This window comes from Ammodytes marinus, assembly GCF_949987685.1.
Source record: "Ammodytes marinus genome assembly, chromosome: 14".
In the NCBI taxonomy this organism is placed as follows: domain Eukaryota; kingdom Metazoa; phylum Chordata; class Actinopteri; order Uranoscopiformes; family Ammodytidae; genus Ammodytes; species Ammodytes marinus.
Genome location: NC_137218.1, coordinates 26,750,239 through 26,774,190, shown reverse-complemented (window position 1 = coordinate 26,774,190; position 23,952 = coordinate 26,750,239). Strand labels below are relative to the sequence as shown.

Sequence of the window (23,952 nt, the reverse complement as noted above, 5' to 3'; positions counted from 1 at the left end):
AGTCATTACATAAGCATTACGTTTGGGGCGACTGTGGCTCAGGTGGTAGAGCGGGTTGGCCAATGATTTAAGGGTCGGCGGTTGGATTCCCGCCCTGCCACTTGTGTCACGGTTGTTGTGTCCTTGGACAAGACACTTCACCCACCTTGCCTCCTGTTATTGCGATAGTTAGCCTGCTATCGGTGAAGAATGTGAGAAGGTAACGTGTAAATGGGAACAGGTCTCCCTTGAATAAGAGCCTCCGATCTCGATGGGATTTACATGTATAAATAAAAAATAAATAAGGGCTCTACACAAAAGAGAAGACATGTGTGCATTAGTCAGCTGAGATCACAGATCATTCGATTTCCCTGGGGTCACATGCTCCTGGGTGTGGGTACCAAATGAAGTTTTGTGACTGTGTGTGTGTTCTTGTCTACAGGCGGTGGTGATTCATCCAAGATGAAAGGAGACACAGGTGACGTCCGCATCTTTGTGGCCCTCTTCCCTTATGATCCTGTGTCCATGTCCCCCAACCCTGATGCTGCTGAGGAGGAGCTGCCCTTCACTGAAGGACAGATCATCAAAGTATGGAATCACTTTAACAATCACGCATGTTTTTTATTTTGAAGCGTCCCCAATAAGTTCACGTCAAAGGTGGAAACATCAGTTCTGGAGAATGATAGCTAAGAAAAAAGCTGGTAGTAATACACAGACTAGGCTTTGTAAACTGGCTACACAAAGAGTATGTAAAGACAGTGGTCCCACTGAGCTAGCAACATGCCCAATTACAGAGCCTAGGCTGTGTATTAACACATGGATTTTTGTGTTCTCCAGAATCACCTACTCCACCTGTAACAGAAAGGCTACAGCATGCAGGACGTCACTAATGTAGAGAGACATTAAATGTACCCAATATTGCGTTCATGAGTTATTACGCTACATTTCTGTAACTTAATATATATATACTGTTTATATATATGGTGTGTCTGAAAGAGTCTGATAAAGATCCATTTCTCCACTCCTTTCCCCAGGTTCACGGTGATAAAGACCCAGATGGGTTCTACAGAGGGGAGTCTGGAGGCCGGCTGGGCTTTGTGCCCTGTAACATGGTGTCTGAGATCCAGGTGGAGGATGAGGAGACCAGGCAGCAGCTGTTGCAGCAGGGCTTCTTATCCACAGCCGCCTCCATGGAGAAGATAGGTAGGAGAGACTGTCAGAGAGTGATAAGGCAGCTACCTCAAGGAGTGTCTGCTGGTAGAGTGGAGACTATATGACAAACCAGTGTGTTTTGTGTCAGTTCTTAATGTGTCATGTGCTGCTCAATGTGTTGGACATCCTTTACCACAGGTGTAAATTGTAATGTTTTACTCATAATGTCACTGCTTTGCATGTTGAAAGTGGTTTGTGAAAATAGCAGCGCAAGTATGGAAGAATCTAGACCCATGTACAGCTAAAAATATATTTTTTTTAGTTCATTTGACTTTGTTAGTCTCTTAAATGGGCCATCTGCATAAAGAGCCAGCTTGACATATTTATGTCTGCATTGGATTGGAGAGAAAATGAAAGCTGTTTCCCAGATGAGAGGAGGAGGAGGAGCCAAATCCTCCTCTGGCCTTCTGACCTTTTCAGCTGGACGCACAAAGAAAGCTCTCATCAGATCAGACTAGATTTCTATTTCAATAAACTAAAATGGACCCCGTAAAATGTAACTTTTTTATGTCTGTATGGGTTCTTATTCAGCATGTTGCTATTTAGAAAACCATTAGCATCTCCATACGTTTACATGCAGGTGTCTAAAAAACAAACTGAAGTCAAAGTGTCAGTGAGTCCACGCAGCAGTCAGGCTGACATTTTGCTTCTGTTTCCTGCTTTGCACCCACAGCCTAGTTTGCAGATGGTTTTTTAACCTTTTCACTTCCACATGTTGTCACTGCTGTGTGCGCTGCTCACTGGTTGTCATTTTTTTGAATTGCTCTTCACTGGCTTTTCATTGTGTCTTACTCTGTCTGGTGTGCTTCTCTCAAACCAATAGCAACCCTCTGTGTTTTTTTTTTCCTTTTTTTTGGTTTCAAATGATTTCCTTTTCTAAAACTCCATTAAGGCTCTAGCACACACGCACAGCTTCCGCGCCGCCCCGTACCGCCGCCCAAACCCAGACGATCCAAGAAAGGTGTGTCACGCTGCAGACGGTGGCCTCCCTCCTTTATTCTCTCTGGTTTGATTCTCTTTTCTTTCACTTCAGCTGTTGTCCTCTCTCTCTCAGTGAGCAGGGATTTTCAGGTCAGCCACTGTAGTGCTGAGATCAGACAGCTTTCTAGCATTAACATCTATAATCTAATATGACTAATAATACTGTGAGCATTTCAGGCCCCCTCTTACGTAGTTTCACATTCTATTATTAAAGCCTCTGAAAACCTGGTCTGAAATATTAAAGGTTGACTATGCAACATTTTCATTAAAAATGTAATTGTAGAGCCCTCACTAAAATGTATGCTGGTGTTTTTACCTGCACAGTCCAGATATGATATCAAAGTTGGGTGTCTCAATAAGCTTTTGCTAAACAATCTGATTGAAAATAAATGTTGATAAATATCCTAACATTTGGTCAAAAGAACTGCTGTCTAGAGACTGTTTGACAGGACTGTGTGGGCGTGGCCGTATCAAACTGTTTTCATGGCAAAAGTAATTCTTTTTTTTATAGAATGTTTGGGCAGAGAACTGCTGTGATTGGTTCAAAATAACATTTGTGTCATAAGAACCAGAGCATAGCCTGCCTCGTCTAAAACCCAATGTCTCCAAGGTTTATCAATATTAAACGACAATATCTTTTATAATGGTAAACAATGTCTAACTCTTTTCAGATGCTTACTATCATGCAGCTAACTCCCCAAATGACATAGTTAGAAGGGGCTTGTGCATTCGGGTTTACAGGGGCTTTAAGACCTAGTGTTACACTTTTTTTCTTTGTGCTCGCTGGCTCTTTAGGCTAACTTCATCTTTCCACGTTTACTTTTTTTATGATTTTTGATTCTGTCGGGGGGAAGTTAAAGGCAAATACAATGAGTTGCTAGTCAGTCCCTGTCAGCTTCCATTGGATATTCATGTAACACATTGTGTGACATAGCAGCAGAATGTGGCCTCACGTCGCTTACTGATGGATAACAAGAAAGTCTTTTTTTGCCAGTGTTCTGCTCCCATGTCCCATAATGCATTACATGATCACGTCAAGTTCACGTGTCCAAGCATCATCCATTTCCTCTGATCTCCATCTGTGGCTTTGTGAACTGCAGTGTGTTGACTGAGACGTGCAACAGTATACCTTCAGACAGGAGTATTCACATATCATTCTGTCCTTGTGCTTATGCCCCCCCCCCCACACACACACACACACACACACACACACACACACACACACACACACACACACACACACACACACACACACACACCTCTTCCAGTGGAGTCTGCAGTGCTCTGGGACGAGAGCGTAGACCCAGCCGTGCAAGGTTTGTAGTTAGTGCTTTGACCCTGTGCTTCTCTGTTTGCTGCTGCATGGTTCCAAAGGCCTCCTCCTCTGTGTCCACTGGAGGACAGCATGTGGTTACTCTCTTTGTTTTAAAGCCCTTTTTTAATGCTTGTAAACTTGAAGACTTGCATTCTAGCTGCTGAAAAAAGCAGGACTCACCTTCATCCATCCTCATGTTGACTCGCATGGGACTGTTTGGTCATTGCAGGGTGAGCGGAAGAATCTGGAGCTTTTTAAAGTGCTTCATTGAAGGAAATATTATTTTGTGGTGCTCCGAGGAACTTTCAGTTTGTGTTAATTCCTGCCCCCCCCTTTGGACAAAAGCGGAAGTGTTTTTACTACGCCAGCTGTTGATCCTGGGAGAGAGTACCAATGACAAAGGCATAAGAAAACTATGTAAAAGCAGCATTCTTTGCATTGATGGTCTCGTTTGCTGTTACATGTTATTTATGATCAGAGGAAAATTTGACTTTCAGAAATCAGAAATAATTAAAAGTTCCTCGTAGCCCCTTCAAAGGTTGTTGTAAAGGAGAAATAAACAGACACAATCAGACAAGGCTCAGTCAAATAAACACTTAAATGAACAATTTGGACCTTTGATCTATACTAGTATGAAAGAATGTTACGGAAGCAAAACAGACAAAAAATCTCAAAATTGGCCGGTGCTTGAACTCACCTTAAAAGGCCCGTTTTACAATTATCAAGCAGTCCCATCTCCTAACTCCTTTACCTTTTACCTTTTCACAGTTCAAGTGGCATCATTTACTCATCATATATTTCTTTTGACTAACACTATTGCTTCATCCCATGTAAAATGTTTTTTTCTCTGATTAATGTTTCAATGAAAACCTGTTTGCTACCTGTTTTTTTATTCCTATGTGTTCTGAGTGCCATGCTGTGCCTTTCTCCCCAGCCTAGCATGAGGCTGAGTGTGTCAGACGAGCAGACACTGTGAGCTGCATGAGGGTGAGACTATTCCTCCTCTAATGATCAGCTTCTCAGACTCTCTCTGTGTTTGATTGACAGATCCCAGTCAGAACGCTGCCTCTGCCTCTGCCTCTGCCTCTGCTGCTGCTGTGCCCGCCGTGGGGAACCCGGCCCCTGGAGCTCGCAGGATGGTGGCCATCTTTGATTATGATCCACGGGAGAGCTCGCCTAACAATGACATAGAGGTCAGACCAGACGTGGCACATACATACAGCTCATGTTATTTTCAGACAAAGTGCAGCAGGTGAAAAAGTAGGTTTTTTTGCTCATTACCTGCTTGTGTTTTTTTTGTCTTTTTCTGACTGGTTCAGGCTGAGCTGACCTTCAGTGCAGGAGACATCATCACCGTGCTCGGAGACATGGACGAAGATGGCTTCTTCTACGTAAGTTTCAACAGGACATTTTGGAGTGCTTTGTTTGGTCAGAATTTTAGTAACGAGTCATTATTTTTGGAAGTGTACTTGACATGATGGTGGAGTCTGCAGTTCTTCTTGTTTTATTCTAAAAAAAAGACTGCTCATGAATAGCATACATAGAAGAGCAAATGTGTCCAAGAGGGGTTTTTGCGTCATAAAATGGGATTAAAAATCACAAGACTTTATTGATAGCAGGCGAGTACTAACTTGGGAAATTAAATTAAATTCAAGTAATACAAATATATACATATATGCACTCACCGGCCACTTTATTAGATACACCTGTTCAATTGCTTGTAAAAAAACAAATGGCTAATCAGCCAATCACATGGCCAGGACAACTTGTTGACGTTAAAACCGAGCAACAGAATGGTGAAGAAAGGGGGTTAAAGTAAGTTTGAACGTTGTCCTGTCGAGGTCTACATGCCTAAATGCATCGATTTGCTGCCATGTGATTGGCTGAGATTAGTTATACTGTATGTGTTAACAAGAAATTGAACTGGTGTACCTAATACCGTGGCCGGTGAGTGTAGATATACAACAATTAAAAAACGAAAGAAATTAAAGAGACAACTATGTAAAGTTCCATAAAATGTCTACACAGCATATATTTCAATGAATATTTAATACAATATAAATGATTAAATATATAAAACTGTAGCGTCATATACGTATATAATATATGTAAAGATGTAGTTGAATCTGGTGATATACTGTATACGATGCCTCATGTGTGCTGTTGTGTGTTTTCCTCCAGGGAGACTTGAATGGACACAAAGGCCTGGTGCCCTCCAACTTCCTGCAGGCTTTACCAGAGGAGGCTCCAGAAGAACCCGCCTCTGCCCCTCAGCCTGCACAGGAACACAAGAAAGAATCACAGGTGGCTTAACATCACTGTCTATCTAGCATAGCTCTACGCCTAAAGCCCCTATCTCACTGGGCTGCGACAGTTTGCGGCAAGTTGGAGACACACAATTGCGAGAAAATATGATTTTCACTTGCAGTCTCACTGAGTTGGTTCCTCACGACACGTTTGCGAATGTCCTGGCCAAAACTTGCCGGGATTTCGCATTTATGTCTCGCGAACGTCTGGCGAGCGACGCACAAACGGAATGTCAGTCTCATTTTTGTCTCAAATCAGTCGCAATTTAGTTTTATATGTTGCCAAACCCTCACAAAGTTGTCTCACACTTCTCGCACTTTCTGACTCGCAGAGACTAAAGTGATAAGGGTTTGCGACGCGTGCGACACACCTGCGACAACTCTGAGACTATTTTGAGAGCAGATTTGTGGCAAACATTTTTTGAACATGTTCAAAATTCAAGCGACAGGATTGTTAGGCTCTGCGACTCATGCGAGGACATTTTAAACCCCCGCGTACATTTCAAGACAGTTTAGAGCACATGTGTAAAACTCAAGGCCCGCGGGCCACATCTGGCCTTGAGTTTTGATCCGGCCCGCGAATCAATTCGGCCGATTTGAATCAATTAAGAATTAAAAAAAAATTCTTTATTATTTATTTTTCATGGAGCCTGTGCCATATCTGCACGTCACATACGCTCCCAACTGTTAGGAAACTTACGTGGCTTACAGCTAGGAATGTCTGCTGAAAGTTCAAAGTCATAAATAGCTAACACTGGTGCTGCGTCATGATTCCTAAAAAAACAAAATATGTGATATGCTTTGAATGTGCAGAAAGTTTTGAAAAATCCAGGAGAATAAATATTGTGGCTCAATCCAGAATGCCTGAGAGCCTTACTGCATTATAGTCCTTTATCATTGTTTCACCAGGAACCTGAATGTTGTCTTTTCCTTTACAAAAATTAAGACATTTCCACCATAAATTGATGCCGAAAAGGCACAGATCGGTGGATAAAAATCCACCAGAATGCTGGAAATTAAGTGTTTGACATTCAAACATTTTGGGGGGAGCACCCCCATACACCCCCCCCCCCCCCACCTATAATTTGTCCCCCGAAAATGTTGAAGCGAAAACTAGCCATTGTACGCAGTTTATATACTTACTTAGATATGTTCTTTTTATTTTTCGATCAAAAAGAAGGTATGTCAGTCTGGCCCCTAGTGTGATTATCATATCGTAGAGTGGCCCTTTGTGAAAATGAATTTGACACCCCTGGTTTAGAGACTCCCTCGCGAATGCAGTCTCCAACTTGTCTCAAACAGTCGCAGCCCAGTGAGATAGAGGCTTAACGAAGCTGTGCACGGCCTCCATAATAACGTTTCATTTTCACATTGTTGTTTTTCTTCTATGTTTATTTAATCTCTTGAAAGTGTTTCCAGTGTGGCTGCTGCTTTGTCTTCTTCTGTTTCTTTAATTCTGCACTGTCACATTTCTTTCCCCCCTCCGTTTCCTGCATGGCCTTTTTTTTTTGCAGAAGCAGAAACGATCTGTACACTTTGAGACTTGATCGTAAGTGTGTTACAACAGAGCAATAGCAGCTCAGTGTTCACTCCCTGTGGTATGACCTCTTCCCTTACACCTTAACTGTAGTTCTACACTGCTCCCCATCGTAAGAACACTGAGATCTCCAATCCACCGCTGGCTCATGTCTTTTTGCCCTACACTTTTGTTTCCCCCTTTGTGCCGTAATTGTTATAAAAGTTATAGTGCATAACTTTTTCATATAAATGAATGACTGTAACATTCAAGCCATCGTCAAACGAGTTGACACAAAGTTGATTAAGCCTGTCAGCTCCACAAAACTCTCTGTATTTCTCAGTATGGCAGCGTTTATAAACTGGTGTCGCCCACTGGCGCAGGACCTCAGCGAAATCCCAAGAAGCGCCCAAGACATTTTTCATTTGTTGATTTACATGGATGTACAGCAATCACCAAAGGGCTTACCTCATGTATATGCGCTGACAGTGTTGTTGTAATAACTCATAATTCCTCATGGGGGCAACAGAGGTTACGCACTATAGCTTTAATATGCAGCAAGATACATTTGGCATTTGCATTCTAAAAGTCTTACTGTCTTCCTGAAGGGGACCTTGAGGTCTTCATTGGAGCCCGATGATACTGGGCCCTCCACACCAGTAGAGGCTCTGCAACCCAAAACAGAAGCTCCTCTCCCTGAGCGGACAGAGCACACTGACCCAGCACCACCCATACTGGCCCCAGCTGCAACCACATGCCCTGCCCCAGACCTGGAGCCCTGCCCAGGCACAGGCCCAGGCCCAGCTGCAGCAGAGGCCCCACACGCAGACGGCCCTACACAACAGAAAGACTGCCCCGCACAAGCCAAGAAGAAGAAAGGCTTTTTCTCCAAGGGCAAGAAGCTGTTCAGAAAGCTGGGATCCAGCAAGAAAGAATGAGAGTCGGGACTCCTGACTCTGAATACTCGCGTCACATTGAAAGCACTTTTTTTCTATCTTGACTTTTAGTCTCAGCTGGTAGTCAGTGTGGTTAGTGGCTGTCAGATCTAATACGTGATGCTTTTTAACTGTCACTAGTTACATATACATTTGCCTTAGAGCACTGCTAGACCAGAGTTAAATCAACATGCAGCTTGCAGCATCACAAGAGCATGTTCAAGTGCATGAAGTGATGCATTGTGTTGAAGTGTGCAAACACATACATATTCTCTGAATACTAAACACTAAATATCTAAGCATTTAGCTAAATGTTAACTCATTAGAAGCTTTGATGCTTAATATTCAAACGGTAATCGGATTAAAAACAATCTGATATTAGGAGCAGCCCAGCTTTCAGCCCAGCGTAGACACAGCTAATTCACCGTAAGCTCTAATGTTCATGTACTGGTGCCACTTTATTTATTGGAACGCAAGCAGCAGGCGATCTCTTTCTCTGTGTGACTATGAAGAATGCACTATCCATCCTGACTGCAGGTATTTGAAGGATCCGTCTGCTTGTCCCTCACATGTCTTTCTTGTCTTTGTTAGTATTTCTACAGTCCTTTGTACAGCAGGTGTTATTTATTTGTATCAGAGTGTTGCCCTGATGGTCACCACGGTGCATGATGGGACATCAGCAGGTTAGTGACATAGAGCTGTCAGAGACGGCCATGATCCACTCCCATAATGTAGTTTGGATCTAATCTAATCATGGGCTTTGAGCTTAACAGTCAAGGCTGTTTAGTGAAGTTGAACATACAATGTGAAGACTGTTAAGGGTGTGTGTGTGTGTGTGTGTGTGTGTGTGTATATATATACACGTGTGTGTGTGTGTGTGTATATATACATGTGTGTGTGTGTGTGTGTGTGTGTATAGATACACGTGTGTGTGTGTGTGTGTGTGTGTGTGTGTGTGTGTATGTGTGTGTGTATATATAGACGTGTGTGTGTGTGTATATAGACGTGTGTGTGTGTGTGTATATATACGTGTGTGTGTGTGTGTGTGTAGTTGCCCAGTCCGTGGGTGAGACTGAAAACAGATGCCTTTATCAGACATAAACACAGGAGCGCTTGAATGAATATTGCGTACAGTGTGTGTGAGTGTGTGTGAGAGGGAGACCTTAGCGTGATGTTGCTGATCAGTAGGCTGCCCTCCTGCATATAGGAATGCAACTATGAGGATTATAAAATCAGTATTGATCCATTATTATACATTATATCAATTAATGATCCGGTCCATAAAAGGTCAATCTTTGTCTTACTTGGATCTGATGCATAATCATACTCTAGGTTTGTGGGGGCTTTGGGGGGATGTTAAGAGGAAGTAGAAGCCTTCCATGGAGGTAGCTTTTAGCCTTCTAAAGTAACTTGACTGTCTCCATGAGCCACTGGAGTCACAGCTACTACTGACAGTGTTGACAACTGGGCCAAACTACAACATGGAACTTCCTGTTTTTTTAAGTAAGTAAGCTTTATTTATATAGCGCCCTTCACAGACCAGGGTCACAAGGCGCTTCACAATACACATTTTATACATACACTCAAACACCGATGGCAGTAGCTGCCATGCAAGGTGCTGTCTGAACCATCGGGAGCAATTTGGGGTTCAGTGTCTTGCCCAGGGACACTTCGACATGTGGAACTCTGACCTGCACCTGTCCCTCTTTGCTTGAAGTCTCCTCCCACGTCTGAACACAGGGCCTGTCAGCCTCTAGCATTCAGTCTAGTCTGAATACGGCACGGTGGCTGTTTCCCACAACAACACTTGGTAGAATTGCTTAGAAACTGTTAAGTTTTTCAGTCACCTGTGGTTTCAGTCACCTGTGGTTATGTACTGTGAACGACTCTGCAATAACTTGTTCATGTATCTTTGCTTTTGCCTCCACATTAAGAGTGTATTGAAGTGAGCTCGTCTTCCTCAGCCCATGCAGTGTAGTGGTCAGATATTTTTTTTTGTGTCAACGCATTATAATTATAGACAGTTAAAGCTAACGGATTTAGCAATGCAGTGTAGTGTGTGCTGCAGTATACTATATAACACAAACAGAACAGTCCTGTATCTTTACATGGTTTTCTCTTGCTCTAGTAGTGCAAGGGTTCAGTTTGGATGTGCATGTATGGACCGGGGCCTTAGAGAGGCCGGGTTTTATCAGCCATTGTTCACTCAGTCTGACTGACTGGCTGTGAGGTAACTTCTCAGGTTTTCACTTAGTAGTTTCTTATTAACGTTGGGGCCACCTGTGTCATATAAACTGCAGAATATGCCAAAATCGTAGGTGCTTAGCCCGTTAAATGAAATCAGCACCAGATGACACCATTGTGAGGCAGATCTTTTTTCTTTTATTGTCATGAATGTTTTCATTGTTTGTCAGTGTTACATAAAGGGAGCCCGTTGATGCCAAGGGGCAAAGGGGAGGGCGGATCCACAGAGACACTTTAGACATGACATAGCCGGGCTAATGGCAAGACTAAGGCTGTACTGTACGTTTTGTTTGATTCATTTAAAAAAAAAGGAGTGGTGGATGGCTGCTCAAAACGTTGCCGAAATGTACAGTTAGTATTTGTACTGATCTTGTATTTGACGGCCTTTCAACGCACAAGCATTCCTCTACCTGCTGTGTGGACTAGATAGGCGGCTCCACTGTTGACTGGTTAGGACTTAGACCCATTATAGGTAGTGTTTTAGCTCAGTTTATCATATTTAGCCTTACAAGAAGACCTTGTTTAGTCTTACTATGTTGTTTACAGGATGTTTATTATCGATTATTGCATGCATACAAATGTTGAACCCATGCCTTATTTATGTCACTCAATATTTCATATTTGTGTTTTTTTTTTTCAATGCCGACCTGTCTGCAATGTTTGAGTTGTAGATTGTCAGTGCAGTGGACAGGAAGCCGTAGGAGGTGTGTGTGTGTGTGTGTGTGTGTGTGTGTGTGTGTGTGTGTGTGTGTGTGTGTGTGTGTGTGTGTGTGTGAATATAATGAACAGTGTTGGGACTTGTGGTATATTTTCATACAGAACGGCAAACTTATTTTTTATTTATTTTTTATTTTTATCTTTCCTGACCTGCATTTATTGTTTGACACCAGTGGAAGGTTGACCTTTATATATGTGTGTGTGTGTATATATTATATATATATATATGTATATATATGTATGTATATATATATGTATGTATATATATATATATATATATATATATATATATATATATATATATATATATATATATATATATGTATACTCATGTTTTTATTACCCTTTTGAAAGCTCATCTGTAAATACAGTATCTTTGTTAATATTGATTTTCAGATGTTTTCTTTTTTTTTTTGCATGTGCAGTCACGGTTGGGTGGAGAGCAACAGTTAACTTAAGACGTAGTGCACAGAGAGGACTTGTTGACTTGAACAAAATTGTAATGGTTTTATTTCACTATGGATCTTTTTACAAGAATAAAGTATGTATATTTTCACAGAAAACAAAATGGAGTCTATAGTGCATCATGAGTGAACAACAAGATTTCATTTTCCTCATTTTAAATCTTTATTGCCGATCAAACAGATTACACGTCACATGTACACAATGGTTTCTCTTTTTTTACAGGACACTTAAGAGATGAAGGCACAAAATGGAGGGAAAGAGTGGCTTAGCTTTTGCTCTGTGCCGCACGCCACCCATGTGAAGTGACATTGACACACTGTGGGTGACGCGTGGCCCTATGAGAGACAAAGCAGCTTCCTCTTTTTGGTGACTTCCTGGGCCCTTCTGCTCTGCTCTCCCCTGAAGCCAACAGTACACTCATCCATAAAGTAGGAAACACTACACTGTGGCGAGGAGTTTAGTAGTGCTTTCTACTTTATGGATGACTGCACTGTACATCCGTCTTCTTCTTCTCTGTTTCCACCACTTCTCTCTTCTTTTTGCACCTGCGCTCACAGGCCGGCCGTGCACACACACACACACACACACACACACACACACACACACACACACACACACACACACACACACACAGACAAAGACAAACACACTTTGCACCAAACTCAGCTCAGCGCATACGCACACACACGAGCCACTCAAACAGCGCTCACTTTTTTGCCACAGCAGAAAAATGCACACTTCCTGATTTGCCTCGGAACCGTTTGCGTGCACAGTTTCCCACAAAACTGGTTTTAAAATCTAAACATCAATGGCCTGTTTACATTTCTGTACAAGGGGGAAAAAAGTATTCTGAAGACCCCTCTTGTACGCATCATCTCTTTCTTAGTGAAGGCTGAAGGCCACACTGAAGCGCACGCCAGAGGGAAGCGTTATCTCGACGGAAGCCATTTTGGCAGCCATGAGTAAGCTTTTCTTTCTTGAGCAGTGGATTTGCTTGGTCCATTCAACAGTCATGTCAAATAAGCCTAACATATTAATGAAGACAACTGATATCATCACATAAACAGATATAAAGATTCAATAGACACATTGTACACCTAGACAAATGAATAATATTACAGTAGCAAAACGAGATTGTTCAGTATAAACTAGTAACGTTTTTTTAATCCGAATAGACTTCTTCTGAATGGAGGTCACCTAACCAGACATTATCAAAGGAAACTTGAGTAAAATCTGTACCAGGGTCGCATCTGTAAAAAAGAATCTTTCTCACGTCGTCACATATATTTTCAGTATTAGGCCTAAATAGACGCGGTGTCTTGTGGTCCAGCATACTTTACCTGGTCCCAGTTCATCTTAGCTCGTCTCTGGTTGGAAGCGAGGAGGGTTCCCTGGCTTTGCTGTCTCCTGCCTTCTGTCTGTGGAGTGGGTGAAGCAGAAGAAGTCGTCTTGGCCGTCTCCTTTTGAACCCTCCACAGCCACGTGACGCAAAACCACAGGAAGAGGTCCCAACAGTCACACCAGCTCTCTTTCTCTACTTCCGGCTTCACACTACTGCACACGCTTTTTTTTAAACGCTGACAGCAACGAAGAAGACAAGTCGACTTCAGAATGACACAAACTACCTGCCAAAAACAAACAACCAACATACTAAACATCCCAGACTTCCTTTTACCAAAAAATATCTTAATCATACTTAATTATTATTAAAGCTTAAAGGGATAGTTCTGTATTTTTTTTCATTGGGGTTGTATGGAGTTTTTAGGCATGTGTAATCTTATGAAGATGTCGCTGTAGCAGAAGTCAGCCTTGTACTGTTGCAGAGGGGTCCAGAATATAAAACCTTTTAAATGCTGACCGCGACTATAGAAGACAAGTCGTCTGCCAAACAGCACGACTTATGAATGTAGATGAAGCCTACTTGTGAGAAACAAAAAAAAATTGGATTCTTCAACTTCGAATCCAATTCATTTTTTAAAGCGTAAAGAGTAACTTTAAAACCCCCAAACCACTTTTTTGCTGAATTGTGCCATCTTGACCGGTGTCCGTGTTATCTATGATGTCACTCACGCTCATGTGGACACACTGAGCTGCTTGGTTCCAGTTCTGTCTGCAGTAGCACAGCGCAATGTGAAAGTTGGGTAAAAAGAAGCCATACACACACACACACACTTTGAGCACGTGTAGTGTTCCCATCACTTTATCGCTGTGTTTTTTTTATTTGTTTTTTATTTACATGTTATAGTTTACTTTTAAGTTAATATTATTTACTGTTGAACCGTATTTGCACCCTCGGATCATCTAATAATAACTAATAATCTGACTTTACCTTGCCAGAAAAAGCTAACTCTTCCAAGTGTGTTGTAGCATTTAAAGAATTAGAACTGAAGTCAGTTGAAAAATACCAAATACATCATAAAAGGACAGGCTAACATTTTTTTTTAAAGTGTAATCTCATACAACACTCACATGATTATAGGTACATTGACAGGGTTGCTGGTTCCTGTAATTGTTCACTTAGGTACAAACTGTGAACAGGCGTACGGATGGGCATTTGAGAAGGCGGACTGGAAGAAATAAGACCATCTCCTTTGGTGTTAAAGTCTGCTGTGTGTGCATATGGAGGGACATCTTCTTAAACATGATCACCATGATCTTTTCTGATGCCAAACAAAAGTGAAAGGCCTCAAGGTTTCAATTCCTCGTAAAGAAGTTCCAACTGTAGCGGTGTGGTTTGGTCATAATGCTACAGGTCCAACGCACGATGTGGCCCATGGATTACAATCACACATTTAAATGACATTTAAGTAATGAAAGATCAGCATGTAAGTTCCACTGTGCAATATAAATGCAGCCTTTTTAGAACCATACAGACCTATCGATTAAAAAGAAAATGAGCTTATCTCTCTCTCTCTCTCTCTTCTCTTTCAGTCTAATGTAGGTCATCGTATCATCTTTGTGACGAAGCTCTTGCGGTTTATGCTCAAAGCTCCAAATAAGCCTTTTGGTTTTTTGCAAAGAGGCTGCTCATAAATATACTGGAGAATGAACTTTATCCATTTCACCACTACATAGTGTCTTTTGATGTTAGATTTGCTCATAAATGGTTGGTTTGAGGTGTCACCATGCATGGACACATTTTTCCTTCCGTTTTGCATTATTTATTTCACACCCTCTACTTCTTATCTGTTGTTCTTGCCAACATAGGCCTATTGAAACCTGCTCTAACAATGTGCTATCAGTGTATTACTGTGACCATTGATGTATGCAGAGTGAATTCATAATATATGGTTATAACATGGATTTAAGCAGTGGTGGAAGAAGTACTTAGATCCTTAAGTAACACACACACACACACACACACACACACACACACACACACACACACACAATCCATCACATGTAAAAGTCCAAAATGGAAATTATCTTAAATAAAGTATCAATTAAAGTACTTTGAGTGTTTTGGTAAAACAATGCAATATTCTGAAATGTAGAATAGAAGTATAAACTAGAATAAAATGCTTCAGAAATTGTACTTGAATGAATGTCCTAAGTTACGTTCCTCCACTACTTTCTCACAAAGTTTCCCCATTGAGGATTTGAAGCAGCTTAAGAGGTGTGTGTGTGTGTGTGTGTGTGTGTGTGTGTGTGTGTGTGTGTGTGTGTGTGTGTGTGTGTGTGTGTGTGTGTGTGTGGCGGCTTTGGAAGTGTGTGTGTGTGTTTGACATAATTAGGTTTTTTATATCTTTAATACCACAACATGTGTTCCTCTTGGGGTCTTTGTCGTTAATGTCTGAAAGAGTTGAAGCAGACGTCATCTGACATCCATACCTCTGAGGACAGTGGATGTGGGAAGCAAATCCTTCCGCCTGCAGAATGTTAACGTGTGTGTGTGTGTGTGTGTGTGTGTGTGTGTGTGTGTGTGTGTGTGTGTGTGTGTGTGCGTGTGTGTGTGCACTACACAACAAAGGCATTGGAGAAAAGATGATGTAATGATGCGAATGAAAAGGCTTGACTTTAGCAGTGGATAAGCATTAGGTAAGCCCTTGCTCCTAATACTGTGAACAACATGTACTGTATGTCATACTAAATGTAAGAGGGCCGAAACAGGAACCTACTGTTGCGTGCCATACTGTACTGATATGAGAGAGAAATCTGCCTGGGGGTTTTGAACGCAGGTTTCTCAGAAAGGTGGAAGTGGAGTAAAAGAGAGAGGCTTGTATTTCTCATACGAGGGTCACACATGATCGGTCACATCAATGAAGACTTGATGGTGTCCAAGAAATGTCATTCTTTATTGCACTATCTGCATGCATGTCAGAGGGGCCTGTGTGCGCAGTGTGTGTTGAAGTGTTGGCCGTCCCCACTGCCTCTGATGATAGACCTTATCTGGACCGGCAGCCATTTCCCCTCCCTCCTTCCCTCGGTCCTCCTGGCCCCCCGGTGTATGTCCACACACATTAACCCCCCTTCTCCTCCCCCAAAAGGCTTACGACACCATGCGTTCATAAATATTATTACTAATTATTTTTTTCTATTCTACATACTACAGCTGATCAGAAAAAAGTATGTAGTCAACAGCATGCAGTGTGGACTGCACTGGGACATACCTTTACGTTAACTTATTTATTTCGTCGTAACATTGCGCCTGAAAATGTCCTCTTGCTTATAGGCTCGATGTGTTCAGCTGCACAGTGGATTGTGGGTCAGAATTGCCCCCTCCAAAAAATTGCTGATTTCCACACTTAAAATTACGGCCGGATGTAGTAGGGCATCCGGGTATTTTCAATCATGCAGCATTTGCATTGGGACATCCTAAATATTTTTCTCCCATACTATAAAGCAGAGGAGTATGGGGATTGGGACGCATCCCTTATCTGCTCCAGACCAGTGGAAAGCAGATTTACCCAAGGAAAGTACTTAAGTAGCCTAACATTATGAGGTACTTTTGAGGTCCTTTATTTTGGTATTTCCATTTTGTGCTACTTTATTTTTCTACTGCACTACGCTCCAGAGAGAAATACAGACGCACTTTGTTAACCTACTTCTACATTTGGCCTACTTTTTGACAGCTGCAGTTACTTTTCGGAGTTTACATTTGTTTTATAAGTGGATAAGCTTATAAAATACAATCCAGTGTTACAGATAGATGGAACCATTGAGACAGTAGTGTCTGGTTTCAGATGAGCCGTTCCTTAGTTTAAAGGGAAGATTTTCACTCCAAACTTCTCAAGTGCTTTTGCCCTCTGCAGTCCAATGGGCTCATTTTGGGTAACGCTCTTTTCGTTCATTTCCCCCTCCTGTGTTTGGCACATTTTAAATCCCCCTGACCAAAGAAGAAAACTTAGAAACGAGATTCTGCAGGAATTGCTTTTTACTTGTGAGAACTTCTTTAGTTAACATCCAATCATAGGCTGAGTTGAGGGAGAGGGTGTGTGTGCCCTGTGTCTGCGCACGCCGACACTGTGAAGCAGATGCTATTATTAAGGAAAGTTTTTTTTAGAAAAGGAATTGAAAAACTCAAATATGACTGAGTTGCTCTCAGTTCTGTAGCCACTCTCTACGGGGCAAAACAGAGGAAGTTTTGTCAGCCTTACGAAACACACACACACACACACACACACATGTACACACACACATACATGTACACAACACAGCAGCAGCAGTTGAGTGTGTGTGGCCTTCCGCTGATAATGTCCATCCCCCATGTTAAGACACATGCCCTCACTTCCCTATCTCCACGTTATCCCTGTCAGGCAGAGCTCCCATTCAACCCTGAGCTAATCCAACCTCCATATTGTTTTATTCCTTCTCTAACAACGCTCGCCAAGCAGCTGAGGCACCGTGAACTTTTGAGTCAACACCTTGTCTTCCGATCTACTAATTTCCCTTCAGCTTAAAGCGTTGACATTTCCAAATAAGGTCAAAAAGCCACCCGCTGTGAGCAACCAATGGGGCCGTGTGTGTGTGTGTGTGTGTGTGTGTGTGTGTGTGTGTGTGTGTGTGTGTGTGTGTGTGTGCTCGCGCGCGTGTTTGTGTGTGTGTGAAAACGCAGGGTGTGCTTGGCTTGGCTCGGCTCGGATGCTGCTACAGAATGCTTGATGTGTGTAGTGGATGTGGGCGGAGCTGCATGAGCCAACGCCTGTGGTCGTGGAAGCCTTGCAGCAAGTTTCTGGTTCTCGGTTTTGAGTTTGCATATTTGGGGCAGAAAGCAAGTGAGACAAAAGGTGCACTTTAGCGTAGGGCACTTTGGTGTGTAGTAACAGAAAGAAGGGGGTGACATCCACATGCTCACGTCCTGCAATGAGTCACCAAGCCGCATAGACAGGCTCACACACACACTGACACTTTGTGGTTAATGTCTTATTTGATTATAAACTGTCTCCAACCGCTGTAGGTAGATTCTCGCTTCAAGAAGTCTCTGTTCCGCTTGCGATGGAAAGAGGGAGAAACATTCAACATGCTGTGGGCCACTTTTGTTATTCAGTTTGGCTTATGAGTGAGCTTTGTTCAAAAGTGTAATTCCATATATCAAGTGGAGATGTACTGTAGCTCTGTGCTTAACTAATGGATGGTGTATTTACTGGGGTTCAGTATTTAAGACACATTTTGTCATGTGTGGCTTGTTTTTTTTTAAATATAACTTACATTTCTGACTTCAAGGAGTAAATAGTGAATAGTTTCGCAAACATAACAATGATAATGCTGGGCTTCCATGGGAATGCTCAATTAATACATATTCCTGATAGAAAAACACATAACACAATTTAGTGAGTGAGTGATTCTGGAGAATGCTTGTAATCAAAATCACTTTGTGTCAAAATCACTAAGTATCTCTGGCGGCTCTGAGTGTGACCTGAACAACAATTTTTTTTCAGCGCACACACAGTACAGACAGGTAGCTGATTTTGAGGAGATATTCGCCGATTTTGACAAAAAGTGATTTTGAAAACAAGCCTTCTCCAGATTCACTGACTCCACCTTTAAACTTGGTGTGAGAATGATTCCCATTATAACGGATGCATTTGAAGTGTTAAACACAGGTCATTCTCTGCCCCACTTCATCTCTGTCTCTCCATACTGTCTTAATCTAAACCAACATGTTCTGGTCCAACACGTTGTGCAGTGCAAGACACTTTACAAAGTGAGTGCTGTTCTAGGCTGAGAACGTACTGAGAGGACTAATTGCTGTGTCTAACACCTAGTATTTCTCTTGAGTTGCAGCTGGGCCCGTGTCCTAGTTCCAGTGTATTTGTATCTTTTCCTCATGCCCTACTCAAGGTAATACATCACAGGTATGTTCATCGTTAAGAACAGAATCATGAAGTCACCTCCTGACACATGATGAACAGTATTTAGCTCAGGTTATAGTTCTTCAAGATAAAACAAGTTTAATTTCATCAATTTAGGTCTGGCATAGGGTGCACCCAATTATGTTTATTTTTTAAGTATTTCTTAATTCATAAATGGTTTCATATGTGCTTGTAGGCCTACATACATACGGTTGGGCAGTATATCATTTATAAACTCTTTATATGTTTCTTGTGGGGAAAATAAATGGTTAAAGTAACTAAACTTAAGTTATCAGATAAATGGAGTCAAAAGTCAAATTCCTTCTGAATTAAAGTGAAAAATATAAAGTAGCATGAGAAGAAAATACTCCGGTAAACTTAAGTTCAGTACTGGAGTAAATGTACTATGTAGTTGCATTACACCTTGCATGCAAAGCTATGTCTTTCTCTCATCATGATGCATTGAAGTCATTTTGGAAAAGTTAAGTAAAGGGAAATATCCCTGCATACATGGAATTGGGACAGCTTTCCTGTCTATCTTTGTTTAGGCTGTTTTAATCTACTCTTATTTAAAAGGCTTTAAACCCCCTGCTGAGAATACATATTCATTTATTTATTTGGTGGCATAAGTCATAAGGCTTCCCATTGAATTCTTTCCATATTACACATGATCCTGTGCTTCACCTGGAGAATAATTGAGATAAAAACATTTGCTCAAACTATCCCTGCTGCAGATATCGTGACAGTGAAACATACGTGTGTACTTAGTCCACAGCAAAAAGCTTAGCGTGCTCACTTACAGAGATGTGAGGAGCCCTCGTGTGTATGACCCCAAATCCATCCGGGAACAGGGAAATGACACAATACCTTCACCCTCTGGCTGTAAACACATATTGTTTCTTATAAGCCAACAATAGAGTACCAACCAGTATATCTGATACTAACTGGATGGCTAACCCACACACACACACACCTGAGGTTTCATTACAGGACATTGTATTGTGAAACAGTAGCCAGCCACACAGCAGTGACTTCATCTGGAAAACACAAGAAATTGAACCAGACAAAACTGTTTACTGAGAATCATGCAACTTTATTGACATCACATATAATTTGACGTATAGTTCCCCCTTCTGGTGAAATGTGGTAGTGCATGCTAAGTAAGAAAGTGCCATCTTGTGGCCCCCAAAAATGATGACAGGGAAGTTTTTTCTACCATTTGTGGGAGATGTGTGAGCATGCTGCATGGCCCTGCAGCCTGCCTCACTGTGCTAAATGTGTACTCTTTCTCTTTTTATTTTAATTTTTTTTTTTGGCATTTGTTATGCTTTATTTGACAGTGCAGAGAGACAGAGGTGAAATGGGGCAGAGAGGGAAGTGACATGCAGAGAACGACCGCGGGTGGGAATCGAACCCGGGTCTGCTGCTGGGCCCGGCCCGGGGGGGGCCCTACCAACTGAGCTAAGGGCGCCCCAAATGTGTTCTCTTTCAAGGGAAAAAGGGGGATGTTTGTCTCCCATAAACACCAATTTGTTATATTGAGCAAATGAGTAATTGATCAAGAAATGCACTGTGTGTACTTAGGTGTGTTTTGTGTTTGATAGTTCTTTGTGGGGAAATAGGAGGCTGTTTGGTATGAGATGCAGACTTGCAGCCCTTTGTGCTACATACTCCTGTCACTGAGTAAGCGAATCTCATACTTCCGTGCTATTTAGTATGGTAGAAAAAGATTTAGGATGTCCCAATACATGTGATTTTAAATATTGACAGCAGAACTCCCGGCTAGGTTTAATAGTGAAAGTAACAGCATTTCCACAATGCGAAGAGAACATAGGGGATATGGACTATGCAGATGTGTAGCCTTAGCCACATATCAGGATCAAATTCTTCAATTTGCCAGGGAGCGTACAGACTGGACTCTGGAGCAATGGAAAAAGGTTGTGTGGTCTGATGAATCCAGATTGACCCTGTTCCAGAGTGATGGGTGCATCAGGGTAAGAAGAGAGGTGGGTGAAGTGACGCTCCCATCATGCCTAGTGCCTACTGAACAAGCCTGTGTGACAGTGTACAGTAGGCTCTGGGGTTGCTTCAGTTGGTCAGGTCAAGGTTCAACCTTATGTGCCAAATAAAGCTTATATCAAAATGTGTTAGGGGAATATGTGCCGTAATCAAAGCTAGAGATGGTCCAAAGATATATTTGAGTATGTGACTTTTTTTTTTTGGCAGTGCAGTGTATGTCCCAATTGTATGTACATTGCTTGCGAACTACATACTTTTTATGAACAGCTGCAGTAAAAAGAAAGTACGCGAGTTTGAAGACAGTGTGTGTCTGAGATGTAATGATTAATACTCCCATTTCTTATAAAAACAGACCTTTATTCTTTTCTTACTTATTTAAAGAAATAAAAAATATCCACTTCTCCTCCCATATTATCCTAACATGCTTAACTTTTTAATCACAACAGAAAACAAAATGGACCAGCAGTAGGACAGTTTCATAAGACATCACAGACATGATCTAATGCGGCCTACACACACTGGTGCCACAAAATAAAGTGGAAGCCGGTCCTCTTTACGTCTTCACTGCTGTGTCTCTGGATTTGTAGATGACGCCTCTGCTCTTCAGTTCTCTCACCACGCCTTCACAAAGGGAGAAATGGGTTAACAAAGTCAACAGCAGGTCACTAAATCTGCTCTCCAATCGGAGCCTACCGTTTCCATGCGTGTGTGTGTGTGATTTGCTACTATGTATAATTACCTGGAGGTAGTCTGCCTGTCACTGACACCGCGTATACACCTGGTTTGAAGTTGCCTGTAGGGAGGAGAAAAATGACAAACACAATTTATGTTAACTCACAAAATAGAAAATGAATTTCGGAAAATAATTTAAAAAAACACCAACAGTTTGAACAAGGGCATGATTAAGGTTGCTCTTAATAGCATTTTGAGTTCACTACCTTTAAAGCTGCACTACTCTTTACTCTATTCAGTTTATGTTAAGTAAATACATTTCCTATTGACATACTATCGATTGATAAACCCACATAAAATGACCCCCTGACTCGGAGTACCTTTCATATCAATGTTTTTGCTTTACTGATGCAAATTGTCCGTGATCTAGTTTGTACGACTTGCATCTGCATAAATGACTGATCTCGCTAAAGCTTCACATTTGTTTCTCTCCTACAGATCAGTGCGGCCTTTCTCCAATCTCTGTGAGGGAGGAGCCTGGCCCCGTCCAGTTCAATAGTATCCAGCTGCAGCCCCGGAGAACAATACTGAGTCGGGCCGGGAGTACTGAGTCGGGGCGGAAGAAAATACAAGTCATTTCGAACGTTATTAGACAAATTATATTGTTTTGGCGATTAAATTCAGGCATCACAGCTGGGTGGTTAGGGTTAGGGCAAGGGGATAGGGAGAGGTTATAATATATATATAGAACATTAGATTATGTTCAGGCATCACAGCTGGGTGGTTAGGGTTAGGGCAAGGGGATAGGGAGAGGTTAGAATATAGATAGAACATTAGATTAGCCACGGCGCTAGCTCCACTCGGATAACGGAACACCGCGGCGGCCATCTTCAGAAGGTCACGTCAAACAATAAAAAAGACCGCAGACCGATAGGCTACTAGCCCCGACTCAGTACTCCCGGCCCGACTCAGTATTGTTCTCCGGGGCTGCAGCTAGACTCTACTTGTCCAGTTAGTGGAAGGCAGCCCCCTGGTTGGTTCATGTAGTCATCAATCCAGCCTCCAGTCAGACCGGACCCTCCCCAATTTCCATCCGTTAACCCCTGATTGGTCCTTGTAGTCGTTGACGCCATCATATATCGACGAATTAGCTTTTGAGATACGGCTGGTCTCACGAGGCTAGATTGACGACTACATGAACCAATCAGGGGCTGCCTTCCACTAACAGACAGGGCCAGGCTCCTCCCCACTGAGGTTGGAGAAAGACCAGACTGATCTGAGGGAGATAAAGGAATGTGAAGCTCACTAGATCAGGCTGGTCTCAACCACCAGGCTAGCGTTGAGTGAGTCTTAGCTAAAGGTTTTAGTGTTAACCTGCTCCCTCATGGTCAACAATCAGTTAATGCAGCTTTAAGTAATAGGCACACAAGCTCACCTATCCTCTGCCATTTAGCGACCCAGCTGTCCTCAGGGCTCATCATGGATACCACACTAAGGACGAACACATAAGACAGCATCAAGAAAACAGTCCATTCAAAACAGCTTGTGTTGAAGTGATCAATGCTAAATCACTGTTTACCCGTCGAATGAAGAGCTCGTGCATTCGTACACCATCTCCCGGTTCCCCTTCATCTGAAGATAGGACTCACAGTTGTCACAGCCGTCGTATTCAAACTGGTCGATGGTCTGAAGGAGACAGGAGGGGCATGAGAGAACCAGTAAGATTAGAATGAATTCAGGAAATGACCAACACAACGAATGCAATAAAAACACTAAAATAAAGGCTGGAGGAGATACTTTGTACTTTTGATGCCAGCAGACGAAGCTGGTTCTGAAATGTGTTACTATGGTGTACGAAAAGAACCTCCAATCAAGATGTATTAACCGGCTGTTGTATACAAATGAATTGCAGTTTGTGTGCTAGCTTTTTTTGTTTGAGTTCAGCCAAACACATGACACAAACGAGGATCAGGTGCCACATTGAAAACGATTTTTTTTTCCAGAATTTCGTTAGTGTTTAGGCGGTATTATACAAGTGAGTATTTAAAGCATTACTAGTTCATGTGAGACACAACGACAGAGAGCGGCTACAAGTTAGCACAGACGCTATCGAGCGTTTCTTTCAGCCACTTTGACTTTACCTTCACCAGAGAGCAGAGAAGACACGCCCGTAGATGGCGGAGGTCTTTGGGGACCGTTTCCAATGCCATGGCTTGAATACCCCCCAGAGAAAATAACGCAATAAGACTGAAATATCAGACGCTTAATGGTGTTTTGACTATTCTCCAGTCGCTGGATA

At 42.2% G+C, this 23,952-nt stretch overlaps 2 protein-coding genes across 2 annotated transcripts in view; one reads left to right on the top strand and one right to left on the bottom strand.

The window, feature by feature from the left end:
- The window catches only part of tspoap1 (TSPO associated protein 1), a gene marked incomplete at its 5' end in the record, with an annotated part of 77,939 nt that extends 69,429 nt beyond the window's left edge, over positions 1–8,510 (top strand). The window contains 8 exons of the mRNA XM_080041502.1: positions 422–567; positions 1,014–1,182; positions 2,084–2,152; positions 3,441–3,488; positions 4,535–4,680; positions 4,807–4,878; positions 5,669–5,791; positions 7,918–8,510. Coding sequence (XP_079897628.1) covers positions 422–567; positions 1,014–1,182; positions 2,084–2,152; positions 3,441–3,488; positions 4,535–4,680; positions 4,807–4,878; positions 5,669–5,791; positions 7,918–8,247 — 1,103 coding nt within the window. The 3' untranslated portion in view covers positions 8,248–8,510. The remainder of the gene's footprint in view (positions 1–421; positions 568–1,013; positions 1,183–2,083; positions 2,153–3,440; positions 3,489–4,534; positions 4,681–4,806; positions 4,879–5,668; positions 5,792–7,917) is intronic.
- Positions 8,511–21,272: 12,762 nt separating this feature from the next.
- On the bottom strand, positions 21,273–23,952 carry supt4h1 (SPT4 homolog, DSIF elongation factor subunit). The gene is made up of 5 exons (XM_080041629.1): positions 23,795–23,952; positions 23,233–23,339; positions 23,089–23,144; positions 21,721–21,774; positions 21,273–21,602 (listed from the first exon to the last, which is right to left on the bottom strand). The coding sequence occupies exons 1-5, from the start codon at positions 23,861–23,863 to the stop codon at positions 21,535–21,537; spliced, it is 354 nt and encodes a 117-aa protein (XP_079897755.1). The 5' UTR covers positions 23,864–23,952; the 3' UTR covers positions 21,273–21,534.

Bases quoted from the DNA above. Each gene is read 5' to 3' on its own strand.
- supt4h1 (XM_080041629.1), bottom strand. From the start codon at position 23,863: ATGGCATTGGAAACGGTCCCCAAAGACCTCCGCCATCTACGGGCGTGT. The intron at 23,340-23,794 runs GTAAAGTCAAAG...TGTCTCCTTCAG, and splicing joins TTCTCTGCTCTCTGGTGAAG to ACCATCGACCAGTTTGAATA. The intron at 21,603-21,720 runs GTAATTATACAT...CCCTTTGTGAAG, and splicing joins GACAGGCAGACTACCTCCAG to GCGTGGTGAGAGAACTGAAG.